We start from the raw sequence: 19,800 nt of genomic DNA, 5'->3' as shown, positions 1-19,800 counted from the left end.
CCCCCCCCCGAGGCCGGTCCCTGCTGCTGAGTGCGGGAACAAGGTTCTGAGGGGTTTTCAGCCATCAACTAAGCCGTGGTGGGAGGAAAGCCCCGTCCAAGCAGTGCCTGTGGTTTCTCTCCTCCCAGGTTATTTGGTGGGGTTGAGGGGGTGAGGTGCTGAGGTCCGGTTTGGGGGTGTTTTGGCTTGAGCGGGAGCCCGTCATTGCGGTGAGAGCTTCTAAAGTCTGTCGGTTTGGGTTTTTTTTTTAGTGTGCAAAGTGAAGGGAGGGGGTGTTTTAAACCAGGCGACTGGTTGGAGTAGTGGGTCCAGAGGAGGGCCGTGAAGATGATCGCGGGGTGGGATGGAGCACCTCTGCTGGGAGGAGAGGCTGAGAGAGTTGGGGGTGTTCAGGCTGGAGAAGAGAAGGCTCCGGGGAGACCTTACAGCTGCCTTCTGGTATCTGAAGGGCACCTACAAAAAGCTGGAGAGGCACTTTTTACAAGGGCATGTAGTGATAGGATGAGGGGGAATGGCTTCAAACTGGAAAAGGGGAGATTTAGACTTAAATATCGGGAATAAATTCTTTACTGTGAGGGAGGCGAGCCCCTGGGGCAGGTTGCCCGGAGAAGCTGTGGCTGCCCCATCCCTGGAGGTGTTCAAGGCCAGGTTGGACGGGGCTTGGAGCAACCTGGGCTGGTGGGGGGTGTCCCTGCCCAGGGCAGGGGGTGGAACTGGGTGGTCTTTAAGGTCCCTTCCAACCTAAACCATTCTGTGATTCTATGACTACAAGCCTCAACAGAGCAAAGCTGGCTTCTGTTGGTGACCCCAGGAGACTTAGTCCCTAACTGTGCTGTGTCAGCAGAGGCAAGAGACAAGTCTTCTGAAAAACAAGTTTGGTTTTTTTCCCCCTTCAGTATTCCCCAGCTAAAACCAATTAACACTCTTTGTGGCTGCTTTGGTGATAGGCTAACTGTGTGTGCTGGCAGCTGAAGCGTTGGTGAGGGTCTGTGTGAAGCATGGCAGCTGCATTTTGTTTGGAGTTTCAGGATCCTGTTGCTTTGCTGCAGTTTATCTCAACTGGAACAGTCTCCCTAAACTAATTAAAACCTTATTCCGCTTTGATAATGCGCTGAAACAGGCAGTTGTGATATTGCTTGTTTCTAAAGCTGCTTGGATAATAGCTTCAAAGCATCTTGCTCCCCCCAAAATGCCAAAAAGTAGGTGCCTGAACAGGGAAGCTTCTTTAAAAACAGGCATTTTGGCAAAAAACAGGGTTCGGAAGTCAATGCTCCTGTGTAAAATAATACCATCAAAATCCCTTCCAGCCTTGATTCCAGGCAGGTGTGTTCAAGACCCTCTCCACACAGTAACCCCGGGGATAGCTGCTTAAGCTCAGCTGTGCTGATGGTGAGAGAGCTGATGCAGCCTTGTCTAACCCTGTTTGGGATGATTGGGTGTGTGAGCTTCTTGCTTTGTTAGCATTGTTGCTTGGTAGGAACAATTACACTGATATTGTGCTTTTTCTTGGTGTAGCTGACTTCAGCTTGGGAAGCAAAATATACCAGGGAAAAAATTACTTTTAGAGTTGCTTTTGATCAAAGTGTGGAGCCATCTTGGTTTGATCATGTTGAGACTGACATTTTAACAGCATCTTAAATTTTGTCTCAGGATTGAAGGCCTTCTTGGCTGCAGCTACAGTGCTGAGAACCCCATTGGGGCATCAGCATGGTGCTGCCCCAGTGGGATTTCTACGAAAGATGTGAAAAGCAAAGGCTGAATTGTAGCTGAGGTGGATGAGCCTTGTCTGCTCCAGAGTGTCCCCAGGAGCTAATGCACATCTTGGCCATACCGGCAGCTAAGCTGTGTTTAATGACTTCCCTAAGGATTAGGATATCGTAATCCTGTGCCAGCGCTGTTGTGATGCTGCAGGTTCGGCCTAGCCCTGGGATTTCATTATCTGTAGGTTTCCTACAGGCGTGTCTGCCTCGGGGCTGTGGAGGTACCTTTGTTTCTGCTTACCTTGGACATCGGTTGGTGGCTTTTGCTGCACAAGTGTACGTTGTTCCACCGACTGAGCTGCTGCAGGTTTGTTTCCGTTGGGTCTCTGGAGTGGGCCCTCCTACAGGGAAACCACAAGCTGTAGCCATGGGGTTTGCTTGGGGCTGATGGGATGGGGACTCCAGAGATCTGACAGCCGCTGCGTTTCAGCTGCTGTCTTCTTGATGCAGACCCAGCGAACAAGAGCTCTCTGCCATGGTGGTAAGGCTCATTAGTCATCTTTCTGTTACGCTGAGGGAGTGGAGATTCCTCCCTGTTTCAGATCAAGCCTGGCACTCCTTTTCTCGCTCTGGTGTGTTTTGTTTGGAGGGCTAGAGGTGTCTGGAGCATGACTGTCTCCTCCTTGAGACCTCGGGAGCGTCCTGGGGACACATTTTCATGCTTGGACATGGGTTCTTGGCTAAGAGTTTAGCTGTTCCAGGATATGATGGACTGTACTCCTGTCTGAGATTCAGCTTGCTGTGATGCTTCTCTGGTCTGTGTTCCAGATCTACCACAACAATTTAACCTGAAGCCGTTAAATGGTTGGCTCTGTGGCAATGTGTGCCTACTGCAGGGAACTGAATTGCCTTTCTCATTTGTTTCTGGATCTAGGAACATCCCTAGAAACTCTCAGCTCTTAAATGGAGGCTGGGTGTCTTACCAGGCTTCAGGAAGCAGTGTTTGACTCCTGATGCCTTTAAGTGACCTGTCAGCTGGCTCACACTTTAGTTTTGACTTGTTGATCCACCGGCCGCACTGATAAAACAGTGTCTCCTCTGCTGGATTGGGGTTTGTGCACTGTAGCAGGCAGGACCAGCAGAGAACGGCTGTTGCTGGGTCACTGGTTACACCCTGGTGTTACACACAGTGTGCCAGGTCACTGCTGGGCCCGTGGGAGAAGGACCCACCAGTGCTCATGGGCTGGTGCCTCGCTGAAAGCACAGGAGACTGCCAGCTCCAAGCCTGGGCAGTAGTTGTTGCTGCTGTGTGGAGAGGAGCCTGGACAGGCAGCATGTGTTTTAACTATTGCAGAATCTGTCAAGATGGAGCACTGAAAGCTAATCCTAACTGGGCTCAAGAGTGCTCCTTTGCTTGTCTTGGCTTGGGGATGTGAGAGTGCAGCGGGTTCTGGAGGATGCAGCCTCAGGCATGGTATTTCCCTGTGCTTTGGTATTAACTCTGAGACCAAAGGATATGGGTGTATTCTCCAGCTATGTGTTTGCAAACTCTTTCCACTGGACTGTCCAGGCTGCAGAATGGTTTGGGCCCTGCATGCTTTGAAGACAGAGCTCTTCTTAAAGGAGTATCTCTCCTAAGGGTTTAGGGAGGAGGGTGAGCTTTACCATGGTAAGGTATAGAGATGCGAGCCACTTCCTCCAAGGGTTTGGATGCCAGCTGCTGTGTCCCAAATGCTTGTGGTATCTCTAGGATATCCTTGACAGTCCTAAGGTTAAAAGCTCTGAAAGTGGAAGGAATTTTTGTGGAATGCTTGGCTGTACTCTTACTGTTTTCCATTCTTGTTTGTAGCAGGACTGGTGCTGCCAGTTGTGGGAAGCATCAAATGCTAAATGAGGAGGAACGGGTCAGGCGTTTGGTTTGCTGCTTAGGTTTATTTTTGTCTTGCTAGCACAGACTCCTAGGGAAAAGCTTTGCCTCCTGCAGTAAGTGGTTCTTTAGCAGTAACAGGAGTAGAATATGGAGTTTCACACTTGTGCCAAAGCAGCCTGATGCGGCACTTCTTTTTATTAAAGATGACTGGCAATACTTTCTTAAATAGAGCTTCTGTGCTCCTCAGCTGCTTTTTATAAAGATGACTTAAGCTTGCTCTGCCTGTTCCCTCTTGCCTGAAGCTCGCTCTTAGCCCTACCTGTTTTACTCTTTGCTTGTAAACGCTGGTGCCTTGTGTCTCCAGAGTCCCAGGACCTTATCTTGGGGCGGGATGAGCTGTTCAGTAAACAAAGATCCCGGACCCCAGTGCTGAATAGATGCTAATAGTCTTAAACGGGCTGAAATCCTGAATAAATTGTTCAGGTCCTGCCTGGAGGCATCGTGTGAGTAGACAATTTAGTAGCTTATTCCTGTTTTTTCCTGCTGCTTCCAGGACAGGGTTTCCTTTGCTTTTTAGCTAAACGGTGTGGGGGGAAGCTCGCATGTGTGGAGAAAACTATCAGATCATGTGTTATGGCAGTAAAGCTGCTCATAATGATGGGGGGGTGGGGGAGGAATAACATGAGTCCTGTGCTAGGTTAAAGTTCCTGTGTCCATGTGAAATTAATTTAGTTTAGACCTGCCTTCAGCCACAGGCTGTGTACTGGAAAGGTCAGTAAGGAATGATATAAAGTAAAACCAGCTTGGTGCTTCAGGCTTGCTAGTGGGTGAAGCAGGGGGAGAAACGGGGGGGAAATAAGGCCCAAAACTCTTGCAGGAGCCCATCTAAAAGGCAGATGTATTAAATGTCTCCTTGACAAGTACAAATGGCCCAATTTAGAGCTATAGGCTTTTGTGTGTCTTGGTGTAGTAGGGGCTTGTTTGCCAGCCTTGCTGCAATTCAGTTCTCTGAGTTTGGCTCTAATTCGATTTGCTTAATGGCAAGGATTCTGCTCTGGAGGCCAAGACTGGCAAGGTTGCGCCTTCCTGCTCTTCTCTTTAATGTGTGTCCTAATTGATAGCGATACCGTTTGCTCAGCAGCAGTGTTCTGCGGCAGTGGCTTTTGGGTGGCGGGAAGACCTGCCCTCGGTCCAAAAAGGTTGGTTAGAGATGAAGTTTGGTGACTTCAAGATTGACAGAGGCTTGAATGTTGTGCAGCTGCACCTAAACAAGTCTGGATGTGAAAGTGGCTTGTGAGCAGACCTGGGGGAAGCAGCTGGTCCTGATGGTTCTCTGGACCAGCACAGGAAGCAGGAGGGGTTTAATCTTTTTTTGTGGAGAGGAAGCTTTAGAAGAGTGCTGGCTTGTGTAGGATGGTCCCAAAACCTTGGTGCTGGTAGATCAGTGCCTGTGGAGGGTGATGCTAAAGCAGAGCTGGTTTTGGGTAACCTCCCTTTGTGGTCAGGAGCTGCTACCTAACGGGGAGATCCAGAATTGGTTCTCTGCCTTGCCAAGGGAAACCTCAGGATTTGGGGCTGTGTTTTATTAGCTGAGAATCCATGTTTTTTCTGCAAGACTGTTTTCTGATGTGATTGTGGGGCTGCTGACTTGGGCCATTCCAGGATGTTCAGATTTCCCAAATATGGGTGGTGATGTGAGCCTTGCTCTCCTCTACCATGCTACGGAGGAGTTATACTGTGGTTTCTCATGGTGGCTGCCTTGACCACGTGTATCCCCCTTGTCCCCTAGTGTCAGGAGGCTGATTCTGGGGAGAAGGCACGTGCCTCTGTTAACCAGGTCTCTGTTTTAATGATGTGATGTGCTGGAGAAAAGCAGCAGGGAGCTTGTGTTAGCAACCACACTAGTTTGGGTGCTGTGGCCTTTAGTCTAAAGTTCATCCATCCTACCTGTGCTGAGCTGGTACCTGTGACTGGGATGGTCCTGGTCTGATGTGCTGTGCTGACAAATTGCAGACCTGTTTGCTTAACTGTTTCTTTAATGCCAAGAACTGTGCTTGAGTGTTGCTAAGACCTGGAGCTAAAGCTAATATGAGTACTGGAGGCAATCCAGACTTTCCATAATGTGTTGAAAGCTGGGTGGTGAGTACTAGCCTGCTTGACACTAGTACTTGTTCTTCTTTTTACCAGAGAGAAGATACTGGGAGGAGCATAAAAGACTGCTGGGATAGCCCAGATGCCCCTGCACTTTCTACTTGCAGCAATGCAGATATATTCCGCCGAATAAATGCCATGTTGGACAACTCTTTGGATTTCAGTGGAGTCTGCACCACGCCCGTCACAAAAAGCAAACGTGACATCCTGCCAGGTGATGTGTTTGGCTGGGTTTGAGGCGAGCTTGAGGATTGGGGGCTGGTGGAAGGGGGTGGGGGGGAGTTGCTTAGTGGGACCTAATGAACATGTGGTGGTGATAATCAGTGGTGTGGTTGTTGGCCTGTGCTTGTGAGCAGAGCTGCTTGGAGTCAGGATTAATGCTGTTTCGGTACCGGAGGCTTTATTTCTGTGCCTGGAATGGATAACCCAAGTATTCCCTGGCAGCATGGAGGTGCCTGGGAAGGCTTGCTTACATTCCCTGGGATGCTGTGGATCATTGCGTGGGCAGGATGTGAGCTCTCACTCCCTGACTCGCCAACTTCTGGTGTAGATATTTCCAGCAGACTCCTTTACAGCCTGCCTCTCCTGGAGGCCGGATTAGTTGTTAGTATGGTTGATCTGCTGCATATGTTCAAAGTGCAAAAGAATTTTGAATAACTCTGTTTGCTACAGGTCACTTAATCATGTATTTAAGAGCACACCAAAGCAGTACATGTAGGTGAGGACTTTCCTGCAAAGCAGGCTTGGGATTATGAAATCAGTGGTGCAAGTTTTGCTTCCTGCAGGCTGAGGGGAGTGGACGTATTCTGCTGTGTTGCACTTGATCTGCCTCAAAACAGAAGGTTTTGTGCCAAAGCTAAGAGTGTTGGGTCCAATCTTTTTTTTATGTAAGTGAAGGACGTGCTCTTGTCCCTCTACAGCAGGCAAGATTTGCCAGTAAGTGTACCTGCCCAGTGCCTGATGTTCCTCTTGCCAGTGCACTTGTGTGCAGCAGTACTTGTGCCAAGGATTTGGGCACTTGAAAGATTGCTCATGCTCCTCCAGCCTCTGAATTATAGGGTCAATAAACACTTTGGCCATTATTGGAAACAAACTGACCCTCTGGACTGTTCCCAAAACAAAGTGGGAAGTAAAGGGAAAAACGTCACCAGCTGGTGACCTTGCGGGCTGCTGTAGGCAGAGAAGCTTTTGTTGCAGTCACTTGGAGACAGGGTTGTCTTGTGCTTATGGACAATCTGATGAGTTTTAATCAAATGGGTGTAAAAAAAAAAGTTGCAAATGGGTGTCTGGGCATCCTGTGGGTCTGTTTGATGCTTGCACAGTGCAACTTTGTTCTGGACTAGCAAAATGACTGCTACCAGATGACTTCCAGTGCAGCTTAATCTCCTGGGTATTTGAAGGGCTTAGCACTGTGGACCAGGGGCTGATCTGGCCATGTGATCCTGTGCTGGCGCTGCAGAAATACTACAGGAAGTAAATCGTTTGCTTCGGAGTACGGATCTATAGCCAGCATTGCTTGAAACGTGCCTACTAAAATGGTATTGGAGGATATGCTGGCTACTCCTGAGCAGTTGCGTAGTGAATATTAACTAATTCAGGTCAGTGGTGTGATTAGTGGTGCATTTTTAGAGATTTGCTGTTGTACTGAGCTGTTTAGACTTTTTTTTTTGTCCCTTGGCACTGTGGTAGTCAGTGTTGTATCTGATCTTGATGCACTGGAAGCATAAGGGAGAAATAAACTGAAGTATTTTCCTTTATCTCCTTACAATGAGCTCATGAAAGAGTTGTTTCCAGCTGCCTTGTTGAAATCTTAGCTTCATAGTCCATTTATAATTTGAAATGGAAATGTTTCCTAATTAAGTTTTAGTTGACTTGCTAAAGTTAACCTAGTTGATAAAGGAAATACCTCTGCCTGCCAGAGCAGATTCATCATGTGAAGATGTGGGTTAGTTCTGGACTTGGAGCTGGCACATCAGTTTTAATTTGCAGTACTGTCTTATAGACTTCTAAAGCTCTTCTCTGAGGGACTGGGGTATTCACCTGGCATTAAAATGAACCTGCTTACTGACCTGCTGCATGTAAACCTCTGCTCAGTCTGTCAGTTACTGTGGTATCTCCTCCTAAGGATCTCTGGAGCAGAGGGTCTTGGCTAGTGTGGAGCTGCTGAGAGGTGGTGCCTTGATTGGAAACTAGGTGAATTTCCCTTCAGTGGTGTTAAACCGTGCTTGTGTTTCAGGCTATCAGGGAGTAATTTCTATGGAAGAACTCTTGTGGGACATGTACGGTGGGATTTGCGCATTTAAAAAAAAGGGAGGCTTCCTCTAGCAAACACTTTCTGCTGTGGAGCAACCAAAGTTGTCCTTTTTGGGACATCCTAAGCAATTTTGCTTGCTTCTGACATAGCAGTTGAGGCCATTCTCACAAGTGTGTGCTGGCACAGCCACTTGTGTGGTGTGGGGGCCCTGCTCAGCATTAAGTAACCTGACAGGAGGCTTTTGGTTTGTATCAAATCCCTTGTGCAGTGGCACATACGCTTGTGATGGCATGAGGAAAGAGGCTTGCTTGCTTCCCAAGGGATGCTGGGCACTGCCGAGCCAGGGCTAGAAAGTGACTGCCTTGGGTGCCCTCACCCTTTAGGCTAATGGAAATGTGATCTTTTTTCAGAAGGTGCCTCTGGGCTGTCCAGGAGACTGAGTACAACCTGAGCTACCCTGGCCAGGCCAGCAGTTATCATCCGTAAATATGTGGATGAATCAGCATCTGCCAGTGCATCGGCAGTTCAGAGTTATTAGTTTCCGTGCAGTCCTGGCCTTGTTTCCTTAGCATCAGAGTCGGGACCTCTTGGTCAGTGACGAGGGCCTGAATGCAGCAGGTCTGCCAGCATCCTTCTGTCTCTAGATCAGAAAAGTGCATGAGCTGCTTCCCTTTTTTTAATATGTTGCTGATGAGCATCTTCTCCATGAAAAAGTTGGTGCTGTCAGTAAGAATGTGAATCCTAGGACAGGTGTGATTGGCAAATGGGGATGTGCTTTGGTGCTTGGACCTTGGCCTATGTTGTGCCGTTCTTTTGTAGAAACTCATACCCAATGGCTGTGAGGCTGAGCAGCTGATAACTAAAATTCAGAATATAACATAGCCAACTGCCCCCTGTGCTGGGCAGATGGTTTAGAGCCTGAAGCAGGCTGCTGGAGTTGTTTGCCAATGCCTTTGAGTGAATGAGATGCAGCTCTGCAGGATCAGTGTCTTGCCGTTGGTGAGCCTGGCTTCTGGGTAGGTGACCAATGGAGCGGAGAGACCCTTGATCTCATGTGGTGTCTTGTCACTTGTGTTAAATCACTTCTGAAGAATTCATGAGCCTCTGGTGCTTTTACTCAGTGCAGGAACAACTTGTGTATTGTAGTTAGACTATATTATCTTGAAACTTGTAGCTTGGGCAGTCTTAATGAGCCTAGAGATCTGTATGTAGTAGCTATAACAGGTGAAAGGACTGTCTTTTTACAACTTAAGTGCTTTTGTTGGGGGGCTTGAGGAAGAGATTTTATTCCAGCAGGGGAAATACTTGTACTTTAATCTATTCATGGTCCCTCAAGCTTTTCAGTTGTCTTCCTCAGGTCAAACTAAATTTATCCTGGATTGGACTTGTGTGTAAGAAGCCCCTTTCAGTATTAAGAGGATTACACGTGGTGGAGAAGGGACGGCAGAAGTTCGTGACCTTTCACTAATGCTATTGGGGAGACATGTGTGGAGACACCTTACTCTGTGCGATGAGGTGTGCGGCAAGGCAGTGCTGAGAAGAGATCAGTACAGCAGCAGTCCGAGCAATGTGAGAGAACAGGCTTATTCAGCAGTCCTGGGTCTGACACAGTTGGAGAGTTATCCAGATCTGGGCAGAGCTGCATGGCAGAAGGGACTGCCACTGGAGATTTAGCTTGCCATACCTAATGTTAAATCTCTATAAAGATCAGTTTGCAGTTAATGATAATCCTTGGTGAACTTAGTTGCCTTGTCAAAATGATCCGAGTCATCAGCCCCAGCCTGACCACCACCGCAGTGGTTCATGGGTGCTTGCTCCAGGAGTTCCCCAAGCACTAGGCTTACATCGCTAGCCCAAATCAAAGGGTGCAGTGCAGCAGTGTGGTGAAAGCTGTAATTGTAGAACCTGTCTGGTAGCTTCTGGGACAGGATTGTGTGGTGCTTCAAAACACCTGCCTTTCAGGCTGATTCAGTCCTCTCTGAAGAAAGGCAAAATTTCTTCAGTGAGGTTGTGTAGTGCAGACATTAACCTTCAGTGGCTTTTAGTGTGGTGTTGGAGATGGGAGAGAGACTGTGGCCTTGATAGTCAGGAGTCAACATCTTCCACCAACTCAACTCCCTCCAGTGCTGCTGGAGCGCAGCCTGTCCTTCAGCAACTGGTTCCCAGGGAGTGTGGTTTTCTCCCAAATTTAAGGCTAATCTGCATGTTCATCACTGGTCTGAGTAAGAGTGTTAGCAAAGCCAATTGCTTGAGGTAGCAGGTGGTTTGTTTGCCAGGCTTTAAAGCTGGGCCTTGCTGGGTGAAAGGTGCTGCTACCAGACTTGGTTAAAAAAAAAAAAACCAACAACCAAAACACCACCACCACCCTAAACCAGCTTTTGAAATCATCAGCCTCTTCTGTAGGCACAACTTCCAGCTTAATTAAGTAGAACAGTGAGTAAAGCTCCCTCTTCAGCCCCTGTATGCCCATTTACTCACCTGGCTAAGCTGACTGGCTTTAACTGAAGGCAATGCTGGTTTAAAACAAATGGATTTAAAAGGGTTGTAGGTACCCCAAATGTCCCAGCAGCATCGATTTCCCTTTCATTAAGCTCTGCTCATTTAACTGAGACAAAGCAGCCATTATTTTGCTATAAGTTGACAGTCCATTGTGTGAAGAAATGGGAGATGTTTAAATGACTTCCTGTGGATGGGAGTGGCTTTGGGTGCCAAGTTCAGTGTAAAGGCTGTTAGTTGTGGCCCATCAGGTCCTAATGATTCTCAGTGGCTGCTTTATTTAAGGAAAACTGAAGGGCAAATGCAAACCCAGACTAGCTGATGACCAAATTGGCTTCCTGTTTGCTCTCAATTGCAGTCAATTAATGACTTATCACTTGTTTAGCCACCCAAAAAGTCCTCTCTGGTACTATAATGTAAATTCCTCTGTTCTTTGCTGCCCTGCAGCCATGAGAAAATGTGCCAAGGCAGCTCTGGATGCAGCTGACCTGATGTGTGTGGTCTTGGGTGGGGAGGACAAAACACTAAGATGCGGAGACCCAAAACTGTAGTGTTGCTTGCCTGGAGTGTGGGGGGTTAACAGGGTGCCTGAGGCAGAGCAGGGCTGTTAGCAGGAGCTCACCTGGAGCTGACAGCTGAGGACAATTCTGCTTGCCCCAAATAAATGCCCTATGCCTAGTAGGCGCATCCAGAATAGCAAAATTCAACACCTGTGTGCCCCAAAAGAGGTGCACACCTACTGCTTTCGGGTTTTGGCCTTTATATTTCAAGTGTCACATTAACAGGTCTTTGCTTACATGGGTGCAGTGCTTTTCTGTGCTGGAAAGCAGCTCTATTAAATGGGTTTCTTTGTCAGATCTGCAAATGGAAGCAAATCATGGTGGTGTGTTCTGCAGAGAACAGAGACTCGGCCTAGAGCTCTTGTACTCTGCAGCGGTTGCAAATTGGATGGTGTTGCTGAAGATCCAGCAGGTTTCCTGATGGGCTGTGGCGTTGCTCAGGTTCTGGTGCTGTAATCCTGTGGCAGTCTCTCACTGCTACTCTTGGAAGAGGTAGGTAGAGCAGCAAGGTGAAGTTGCAGTACCCTCTTCCTTAGTTTCTTAAATAATTGCTTGTCAGATGTTCAAGTGTTTGTGGTTACTGGAATAAGGTAAACTCCTTGCTCTGGCTGTGAAACAGGTCATGCAGCAGCAAATGTCTCCACTTGAGGAATTTTTCAGATCTTGTAACTAGTAGGTTTATGCCTAACAAGAGCTTTCCTAAGTACCTGATGATCCTCGGTGTACCTTAGGAATACAATTGGCTCATCCTCTAAAAGCTTTCACTTGAGATTTGTTTGTCTTGTGTGCAAAACGTACTTGAGAAGCTTAATTTTCAGGGATGCAATTCCCAGGCTTTACAACTGGAGGTGTAAAGAAGTGTGAAAGGTAAAACAATGCTTCTGCTGTGAGCCGCCTTCCCATTCGTGATCTGGAGGCTGCGGAAATGCTCACTTTGCCTCTTGCTTCGCAGGATTTCGTTTGCAAGTTCAGCCTTGGTCAGAGCTGTAGTCCACAAGGTAGCTGTACACAAAGGTGAGTCTGGCTCTGTCAGTGAACAGAGCTCACAGCTGAGTTGTGCATATCCTTCCCCTGCTCTGTATGCTCAGGGGCCTCGTTTTTTTTGAGGGGCTTCCTCTGTGTTCAGGTTCTGCTAGAAATTAGCATGTGGGAGCAAAGGGAGACCTCTTCATGGCTGCAGAGGTGGTAGGAGTGGGATCTAGCTTGTTTGGTTCAGGCTTGCTTAACCATTTTGTTGCAGCGTTTCTCTAAGTTTTCTCAGTTTTCAAGCTAAATCCCACTTGCTGGATTTTTAGCTGGCTTTGCAAGTGACCTGGGTCTGGAAGGCTCAAACTTCTGAATGTCTTTGCATTTGAATGACGTGTTACCTTTCAAGACTAAGTCTGATGGCACAGAGGGATGCTGCTGCTATTGGACAGGGACTGAATGGCACTCCGCTCTCCCCATGTTATCTTAACCTGCCTGCCACAAACTGCCTGTGTGTCGCAGCTCCTGGTGCTAGTCCCTGCTTGGCCTCTCCGCACAGGCTTAGGCTGTAATTTTCTAAATATTTTCCTGTTTCAAATCCCTGGTCGGTGCAGCCACACTGCATACCAGATCAGGGGAATGAGCTAGGCTAAAACTAACTCCCAGTGGCTTGGTTTTAACCAGATCAGCTCCCCAGCCCAGCTTCCTGTGTGGAAACTCATCTGCCTAAACTAGTGTAAGTGGGGAGGGAGTGCTGGGGTGGGGACAAGAGGCTGGGGCTGCAGCTTGTGTAAGCTGTCTGGGCTGGTAGGGTTTAACTGCACGTTCAGAGCTGGACTGTGTGGAGATGCTCACCTTTAAGAAGCCTTTGAAATGTCTTAAATGCGATGCTAGTATTTGAAGTCTGAAAAACGCAGCTTTCTCTATGGGCGGTGGTGTGGAAAGCTGTCCAGCCTGTGCTGAGGTGTGCCCTGGTTCCAGGGATCTCCTGGACAGACAGGAGGACATCATCCAGGAGAGCTGCCTGCTTGACAACCTACACAGCGGTGTTTTACTAAGGACTTGCTTCTCATGATGCTGTTGCAATCAAACCTAACCGGCTCAGGAGGTGGGAGCTCAGTCTCTCCCAGACACTCGGGCACGAGCCCAGCGCAGCACGGCTCCCTCTGCCAGGATGGTTGGCTTCCAGTGGCAACTCCAGGGAAAAATCCAGGTTGGAAAGACTCGCACTGGTTCTTGGGGCTTGGAAAAGTCTGCAGGGAAGCATTTGGGCTGTGTCAGATTGCAAAGTGAAACTGTTTCACATTTGGTAGACATTTGCTTGCGACTAACTTGAGGATGTGCCTCTTTAGACTGAATTTTTGTAGGAAATTAATTCTTCCTGCCTCAGTATCCTATTAGTTTTGTCTGCCATCAGCAATTGATTGCTTTGTAAGAGATTTCCAGGCTCTGAATTTGAAAAGAACTATTCCAGAAATCCATTTAAATTCTATTTTTTAAGTTGGTGTTTTGCCTTGATGGCCCATATCCATCTTTCAGTGTGGCTGGGAGTGTTAAAGGGGAAGCGGGCTTGTGCTGGCTGCTTGCTTCAGGGGGGAAAGGTCCAATTAAAAAAAATGCTGGTTATCTACCCAAATTCTACTGTGCTTCAGCAGTTATACCCATAGCTGAATTGCAAGGAGGTTGTCTTTAATGTAGACTGAAGTCATCGCAGGGAAACGCAGATCCCTTGAACTTGATTCTGATTGGGTTCAATTAAACAAAAGAGCTTATTTCCTGAAAAATTTAGCTAGCTAGGGAAAATGTGGCTGGATGCTGTGGAATGAGCACTTCCTGTCGCTGATGAATTTCTTCCCTACTTTCCTTATTTCTTTAGCGGTGGGATTCATCCAAGACGTTGCACGAGGGATTCTGGGTGGGATTTGAGTTGTGCTCTCTGTCAATAATTCTGTGTTCATGATTCCCAGATGATGACGCTCAGTGGGAATTAATCTTGAAGACGGCATAAAACATAGCAAGATCCTGGTTCCCAAAGGGATGGTAGTCTCCTACTGCCAGGGATCTGGGCTGGAGTGGAGCACTTGTGCATTTTCATAAACACAGAAATGTTACATATTCATATGGGCAAGTTATGGTTGCTGTGGGAACTGAGTTGTCTGAGCAATGTGCCTTTATCCTCTCCTCCCTACAGCTGCATTATAAATGTTTTTAGGGTCTGTCCAAAACAAGCAATCTGAAAACTGTACTGGAAGAATTAATGCAGAGAAATACCCTGCTGAAGATGCAGTGCGATGCTTTTGGAGGAATATTTGATGCTGTTACAGGTGCTTGATAGTAACGTGGCTGAATTGGCACTACAGCCTGTACTAGTACTACTAGGGGAGTAGAAAAAAAAAAAGCCCACCAGGATAGCATCCACCAGGGTTGGTGAAGTGCTGTGGAGGAGGCTGCAGCTGGAAGGGGGAAGGCGGCACGTTGCCAGCAGGTACGGCTTTAGCTGCTCTCATCCCAAATGCAGTGCTTCAGCTCCCTTGCTGTGATCTGGGAATGTCAGAATTCCCCAGATTGCAGTGGAGTGGAAGGTGAGGGTCCCACCTCTGGCAGTGGCAGCAGCCTGCATCTCATGTAGGGTACCCAGCTGATGGTGGGGCCTTGCTTGGGCTTCGCTAGGTCACGGGCAATCGAATGGCATGGGATGTGGGTGTGGAAAAGGAGGCCAGGAACACTGTCTGGGATGGCCAGGGCTGCACGTGAGGGATAACGTGACAGGCTGGAGTCACTGCAGCGCCCTGCTGAAGAGCCGGGAGTGGTGTGTGCGAGGTGTACATCTGATGGCACAGTGGGAGGGTGTGGGGGCAGGGGGAGGAGGAGGAGACAGCTGCTGCTGCTTGGTAGCTGGCTTATAAATGCCCTCTGACTCAGATTTCGGGTAACACAGCTGAGCATCTTGTGGTTTCATCAGCCCCCAGATCCCCGCATTAAACTGGAATTCTCAGACTATGAACCTGCTGCGTTTCCTTAGGCTGTTGGCACAGGCTTAAACCGAGGCAAGAATCCGGCGTCTCCAGTACCGTAGGCTTGTGAACACCCCGCAGGGGAGGGGAGGGCTGGGAAAGGGGGGGACCAGGCGGGCGGAAGGTAAACAGGCCGTGCAAAATTCCTGATGTGAAATGGGTCCTGTGCTCCAGCCGGTCCTCTTCTCCCTGTACCAGTGTGATGTGCCCACTCGGGCTGGACCCAGGATAATGGGCTTCTCTCTGGGTAGGTGGGGGGTTGAAGGTTATCCTTGTTAGTCAGTGGTAAACAATGCAGAGTCAGTGAGGCACAGTGGCCAAGTTGAACCAAATAGATTATGCTAGCAGAATTGCGAAGCTTTGCATTGGGCTCTGAATTGGAGCCAGCAGCTGGAGTCTGTCCAGGACTAAAGTGTTTTTGGGTTTTGTGGGTGGAGGGAGGCGGGGACAGGAGAGCTGGGTAGCACTAAAACTAACTGTCTGCTCTGTCGCTGCCGCTGCTGCTATCGTCGTTGCTGGGGGGATTGCTGCCTCGAGCCTCTCATCTGCTGCGTGCCGTATTGTGGAGCCCTGCTTTTGTGCTGCCTGCCTCCCTCGATTTACTGGAGCTGCACCTCTCTCCTCCTGCCTGCCGTCTCATCTTTTGGGGGAAATCTTATCCTTTCTTCTTACCTTTATTTTGTAAGAGCTGATGCAGTTCTCTTGCATGGCTGAGTGACGTCACTGTCAGCACAGTAAGCATCAGCAGCCTGATCACATGCTGACCCAGTCAGTAATGCAGACGGGATAGGAAGGTGGAGGGGCTCAGGGGGGTGGGGGGCTGGTTTCTGGACATATGGTAGCCCTCCCTTTTGGGGTGCAACTGCTAGTTGCAGAAGCTGTGGCTTCAGAGCGGCACGAGACCTGGCTCAGGGCTTAACGCTTCGGAAAACTCCTTCTTTAAAAAGAAAAAAGCAGCCCTGAACTCTCAAGCTTCTGTTTGTTCTCAATCTGAGCAGACTTCCAGGACTCTGAAGAAGCAGTGGCAAGCAGGATGCTTTTCCCCACGTCCACACAAGAGTCTTCCCGTGGCCTCCCAGACACCAACGATCTGTGCCTTGGCCTGCAGTCCCTCAACCTGACAGGGTGGGACAGACCCTGGAGCACCCAGGACTCTGACGCTGCAGCACAAACCAGCACACAGTCCGGTGAGTCTGCTGACACACACAGCAACAGTTGTTGGGATTCCTTTTATTTTTGGCCATTTTAAAGCTAATGCAGAGCCATTTGCTTGTGTGATGAGGTGCTGGCTGTTACTAATGGGGGGCTTCTTGCCCCGTAATGCTTGTGTAATGTGGCAATTGAGTTGGGGAGGCTGTGGCTGGCTGTGCCACAGCCCCCTCTGCTCTGCTGTCAGTTCACTGCAGACAAGAAGTGCCCGGGCTTATGTTTTGCTCAGTGCTGTAATGCTAGTGGAAGAGGAATAACCTCGCTGAGAGAGGAGAAATCCTCTCCCTGTGTTCGGAGGGAGTGGGTGGGGGGTGTGGTGTCAGGAGGCTAAACATGCCGGGGTGGGAGCGAAGCTGAACTTCACTCTGTCAGCCTGAGAAAATCCCTGGTGGCAGGTAGCTCTGCAGGCAGGGGTGCACGTGCTTGCGGAGGGACCCCCTCCTTGCCTGACTGCGAAAGTCCAGGCACCACTGCTCGCTCCTACGCTACGGCTGCTGAACTCTGCCTGTGGGGTGTGGTAGTTGCAGCCGGCACCCGACTAACAACTTCAGCCGGCGGCTTGCAGGCTGGGTGGAAGACTTGGAGGGATCCTTCTCCACTCCCACGTTTAACTCGAAATAGCGGTCTGCTCCTGGCAGTGGGTTGGAGGAGATGCAGTGGAATGGCTTCTTGCTTTAACTCTTTTGGTCCAGCGCAAACCTACATGATCAGCAGGGTGTGGGCTTGCAGCCACGCGCTGATGGCTGGTTTGCCCTTCCCCCCTCAGTCCTCTCCAGTCTAGTTTTGCAGCTGGGATCAGATGGGGAGTTTTTGGGATGCTGGGTGCTTCCCCTGGAGTGTTGCAGGGTTCTGTTAACTCTTCCAGAGGCAGCATCCTTCTCTCCAAAATTGCAGGAGGAGAAAGGGGTGCTGCGTGCACAAACTTAACGCATCTCCTCAGCCTGGTGATAGACCAGGGGAGTAAAACAGAGGGAAGAGCTCATTTCCCAGCCTTTGAGGGCTGTAAAAACCAGTTTCACAAATGGTGGTGTGTTCGTTCAAGTATCAGTCCATGGAAAGATCTAGTGCTTTGGCAGAGTTTCTACAAGTTCAGCCTGGTTGCTACAGAAACTCATCCCTTTATAGCAGCACACTGCTGCTTTGTTAAAAGAGGAGTGCATCTCCGCACAGACTTGGGTGACACAGGAGGCCCCAGGCGTAAAGTTGGTGCTGACAGGAATGTAGATAGCTTTGGGGGTGGCCTGGGCAGTGCAGTTTGCCCACATAGATATTTGGGGGGGTGAGGGGGTGCTGTTGACCACCTCTGTCCAGGGGATGCTGCCCTCGGGATAGGGAGAGTTGCTGAGACGCAGCCCTGAATGTTGCTGCATGGGTTGTAAAACAAAAAAAAAAAAACCCAAAAACACATGTGGGGTAGTGAGGTTTGAAACAACAGCTTCATCAGCACAGCTCACTCAAGTTTCTACATCTAATTTTTGTAAGACTCAGCGTGCAGGCCTGTGTGTGGGCCCAAACACAGGCACTTAGGGTCTGCTTGCAGTCAGGCTGTGGTAGCTTTATTAAGCCTTGCTTTGCTCCAGCACATGGTCCTATGGGCTTCCCCTAATGAACCAGGGAATACCGTGCAGTTGGTATCTGTCCTCCTTTCGTTGTCAGCCAAAACCTTGAAGGAGGAGGGAGAAGTGAAAGTTATTACTGTGTAGTGGCCTGGGCAGGTGCCTCAGCTGTGCACTGGGCCTCTTACGGTTGCTAGCAGACTATGGGGCACTGATTCAATCTTATAGGATCTTTAATGTAGAGAGCACACTTAAAGCTGGTGATATCCGTGCTGAATGCTTCTGCTGCTAACAACCACAACACCCGGGGCTTGGTGCACAATAGTGCTGCAGAACAAGGGCTGTCGCAGACGGAAGCGGCTGCTCTGTGTGGATGTCCCAGCCCCACCTGATCTGCTGTAGCCATCTCCAGTGCTCTCTTGGCCGGCTTCCTGCCAGGCTGTCTTGGCAGAGGCGCGGATGTCTCTGCAGCGCTCCGGCAGGCAGGCGAGCAGCGCTTGCACAAGCCTGTGGCAGGCTTTGCACCTCGCAGGTTGGGTGATGGGGCTGAGTGGACTGTGGTGGTGGGGGGTTCGTTGTCAAGGGTGGAGGGGCTTCTGGTTTCAGGAGTGAGACTCCTTTCAAGGTGCTCCAGTGACCTCCCTGCTCGCAGAGGGTGTATCTGGTATCGGGTGCCCCCACTGACTGCAGTGCATCGTGCTGGAGCGCCTGCCTGCCGCAGAGGCCTGGGAAGAGCAGTAGGGAGGATCTAACCCCAGGCTCGGGTGATCAGCACCCAGTGGGTATTTGTGACAACTTGTGGTAACAGCTGCTGGAACATGGCACCCAATACTGTCTGGCCTGTTTCCTCACTTCTCACTCCTGGTATTCCCCTTGGTATGTGAGAGGGGATTTGGGCATAAAAACCAACTCAAATACAGCTGTGCTGCTTCTACAGAGGAGCCTGCAGAGGCTGTGCAGAGAGTCTAGGGCTGTATAGCTGGGGGTGTTGTGGGCCTGAGACCGTGTTCTCCCTCTCAATCCCACCCTCCCTTCCCAAGTGTGCAGCAGCTGCATCTGCTCCTGTGCTCCTTGGCCTGGGCTGCTGTTAACTCTCCTGCTCCGAGAGCTGTGGGGATGGTGTATGCTGGCTGGAGAAGTGAAACGCTGGTATCTGTGCACAGCTGTTGTATTGCTTCAGCCTGCCCACACCTCCCACATCTGCAGAGCCTCATCTTTTTCTCCTTCGTAAGGGCCCTGGAGTGGCAATGTGGAGCTCCTTGGGAGGGGAGATCTTGTGGTTCATGAGCATCTTCTGAAAGGCTATGAAACACTCCTCTCTGGGTGCCAGAGGAGTGCTCCTCTGTCTGAAAGCTGTATGGGTCTGAGGAGTCGGCAGATACTGATGCTTCCAGGTGGCCTGGCCGTGCTGTGGTGGAAAGAGGGATAGTGTGGAGAGGGTGCTACTGTGTCTGGGCGCTCCTCATGCCCAGTGCTGAGGCCTGGGGGGCTGCAGCTGGCCTAGTCCCAAGGGCTGGGGTCTCCATCAGGGTGTCCTGAGAGCAGGTGAGGCTGCATCAGTGCTGGGCTGTCTCTAAGGGCTGGGGAGGGATGGCGCTGCCAAGCAGAGCTGTTGTGATGCTGGCGCCCCAGCATTTGGAAGGTTCCAGCAGTGACTCAGCTGTACAGACCCACGGGGAGGTGTCTGGAAGGGTGAAAATGCAAAAAAAAAACCCTAACAATCAAGCTAAAAATATTGCTGATGTGGTCCCCTGCAGTGCCTGTGCTTGAGTACTGATGAGCTGGGACCTCCTCTCCTGTCTGCGTAGTCCCTGCCAGCACAGAGCTTTCAGCCTGGGAAGGACCTTTGGCTGCAAACCCTTCTGGTGTCACCTTGCACTCCCAGGGCGGTGTCACCGTGCAGCTTGGTGCAGTGGGATCAGGTGCCCGCTGGCCGGAGCTGTGCTGGAGGAGGCCGGAGAGCAGCGGGGCCGGTTTGTATGCTCGGGTCCTGCGTATGCCCCCCTTCCCAAAGGGCTGCTGAA

The 19,800-nt window shown here is 49.9% G+C and overlaps 1 protein-coding gene across 3 annotated transcripts in view; it reads left to right on the top strand.

The window, feature by feature from the left end:
- The first annotated feature begins 5,491 nt into the window (after nucleotides 1-5,491).
- CPEB1 (cytoplasmic polyadenylation element binding protein 1) overlaps nucleotides 5,492-19,800 on the top strand; it is a 37,671-nt gene continuing 23,362 nt past the window's right edge. Inside the window, exons 1-3 of one of the 3 annotated variants that reach the window (XM_009895546.1) lie at nucleotides 5,492-5,502; nucleotides 5,760-5,935; nucleotides 16,010-16,198. In XM_009895546.1, coding sequence (XP_009893848.1) covers nucleotides 5,860-5,935; nucleotides 16,010-16,198 — 265 coding nt within the window. In that variant the 5' untranslated portion in view covers nucleotides 5,492-5,502; nucleotides 5,760-5,859. Of the gene's footprint in view, nucleotides 5,503-5,759; nucleotides 5,936-16,006; nucleotides 16,199-19,800 lie in introns of those variants that run through there. The other 2 variants (XM_009895548.1, XM_009895547.1) reach the window with 2 other exon arrangements.

Source organism: Charadrius vociferus, unplaced genomic scaffold, assembly GCF_000708025.1.
Source record: "Charadrius vociferus isolate BGI_N301 unplaced genomic scaffold, ASM70802v2 scaffold132, whole genome shotgun sequence".
Classification (NCBI taxonomy): Eukaryota; Metazoa; Chordata; class Aves; order Charadriiformes; family Charadriidae; genus Charadrius; species Charadrius vociferus.
The sequence above is the reverse complement of the archived record's forward strand: the minus strand, read 5'-3'. Positions and strand labels throughout refer to the sequence as shown.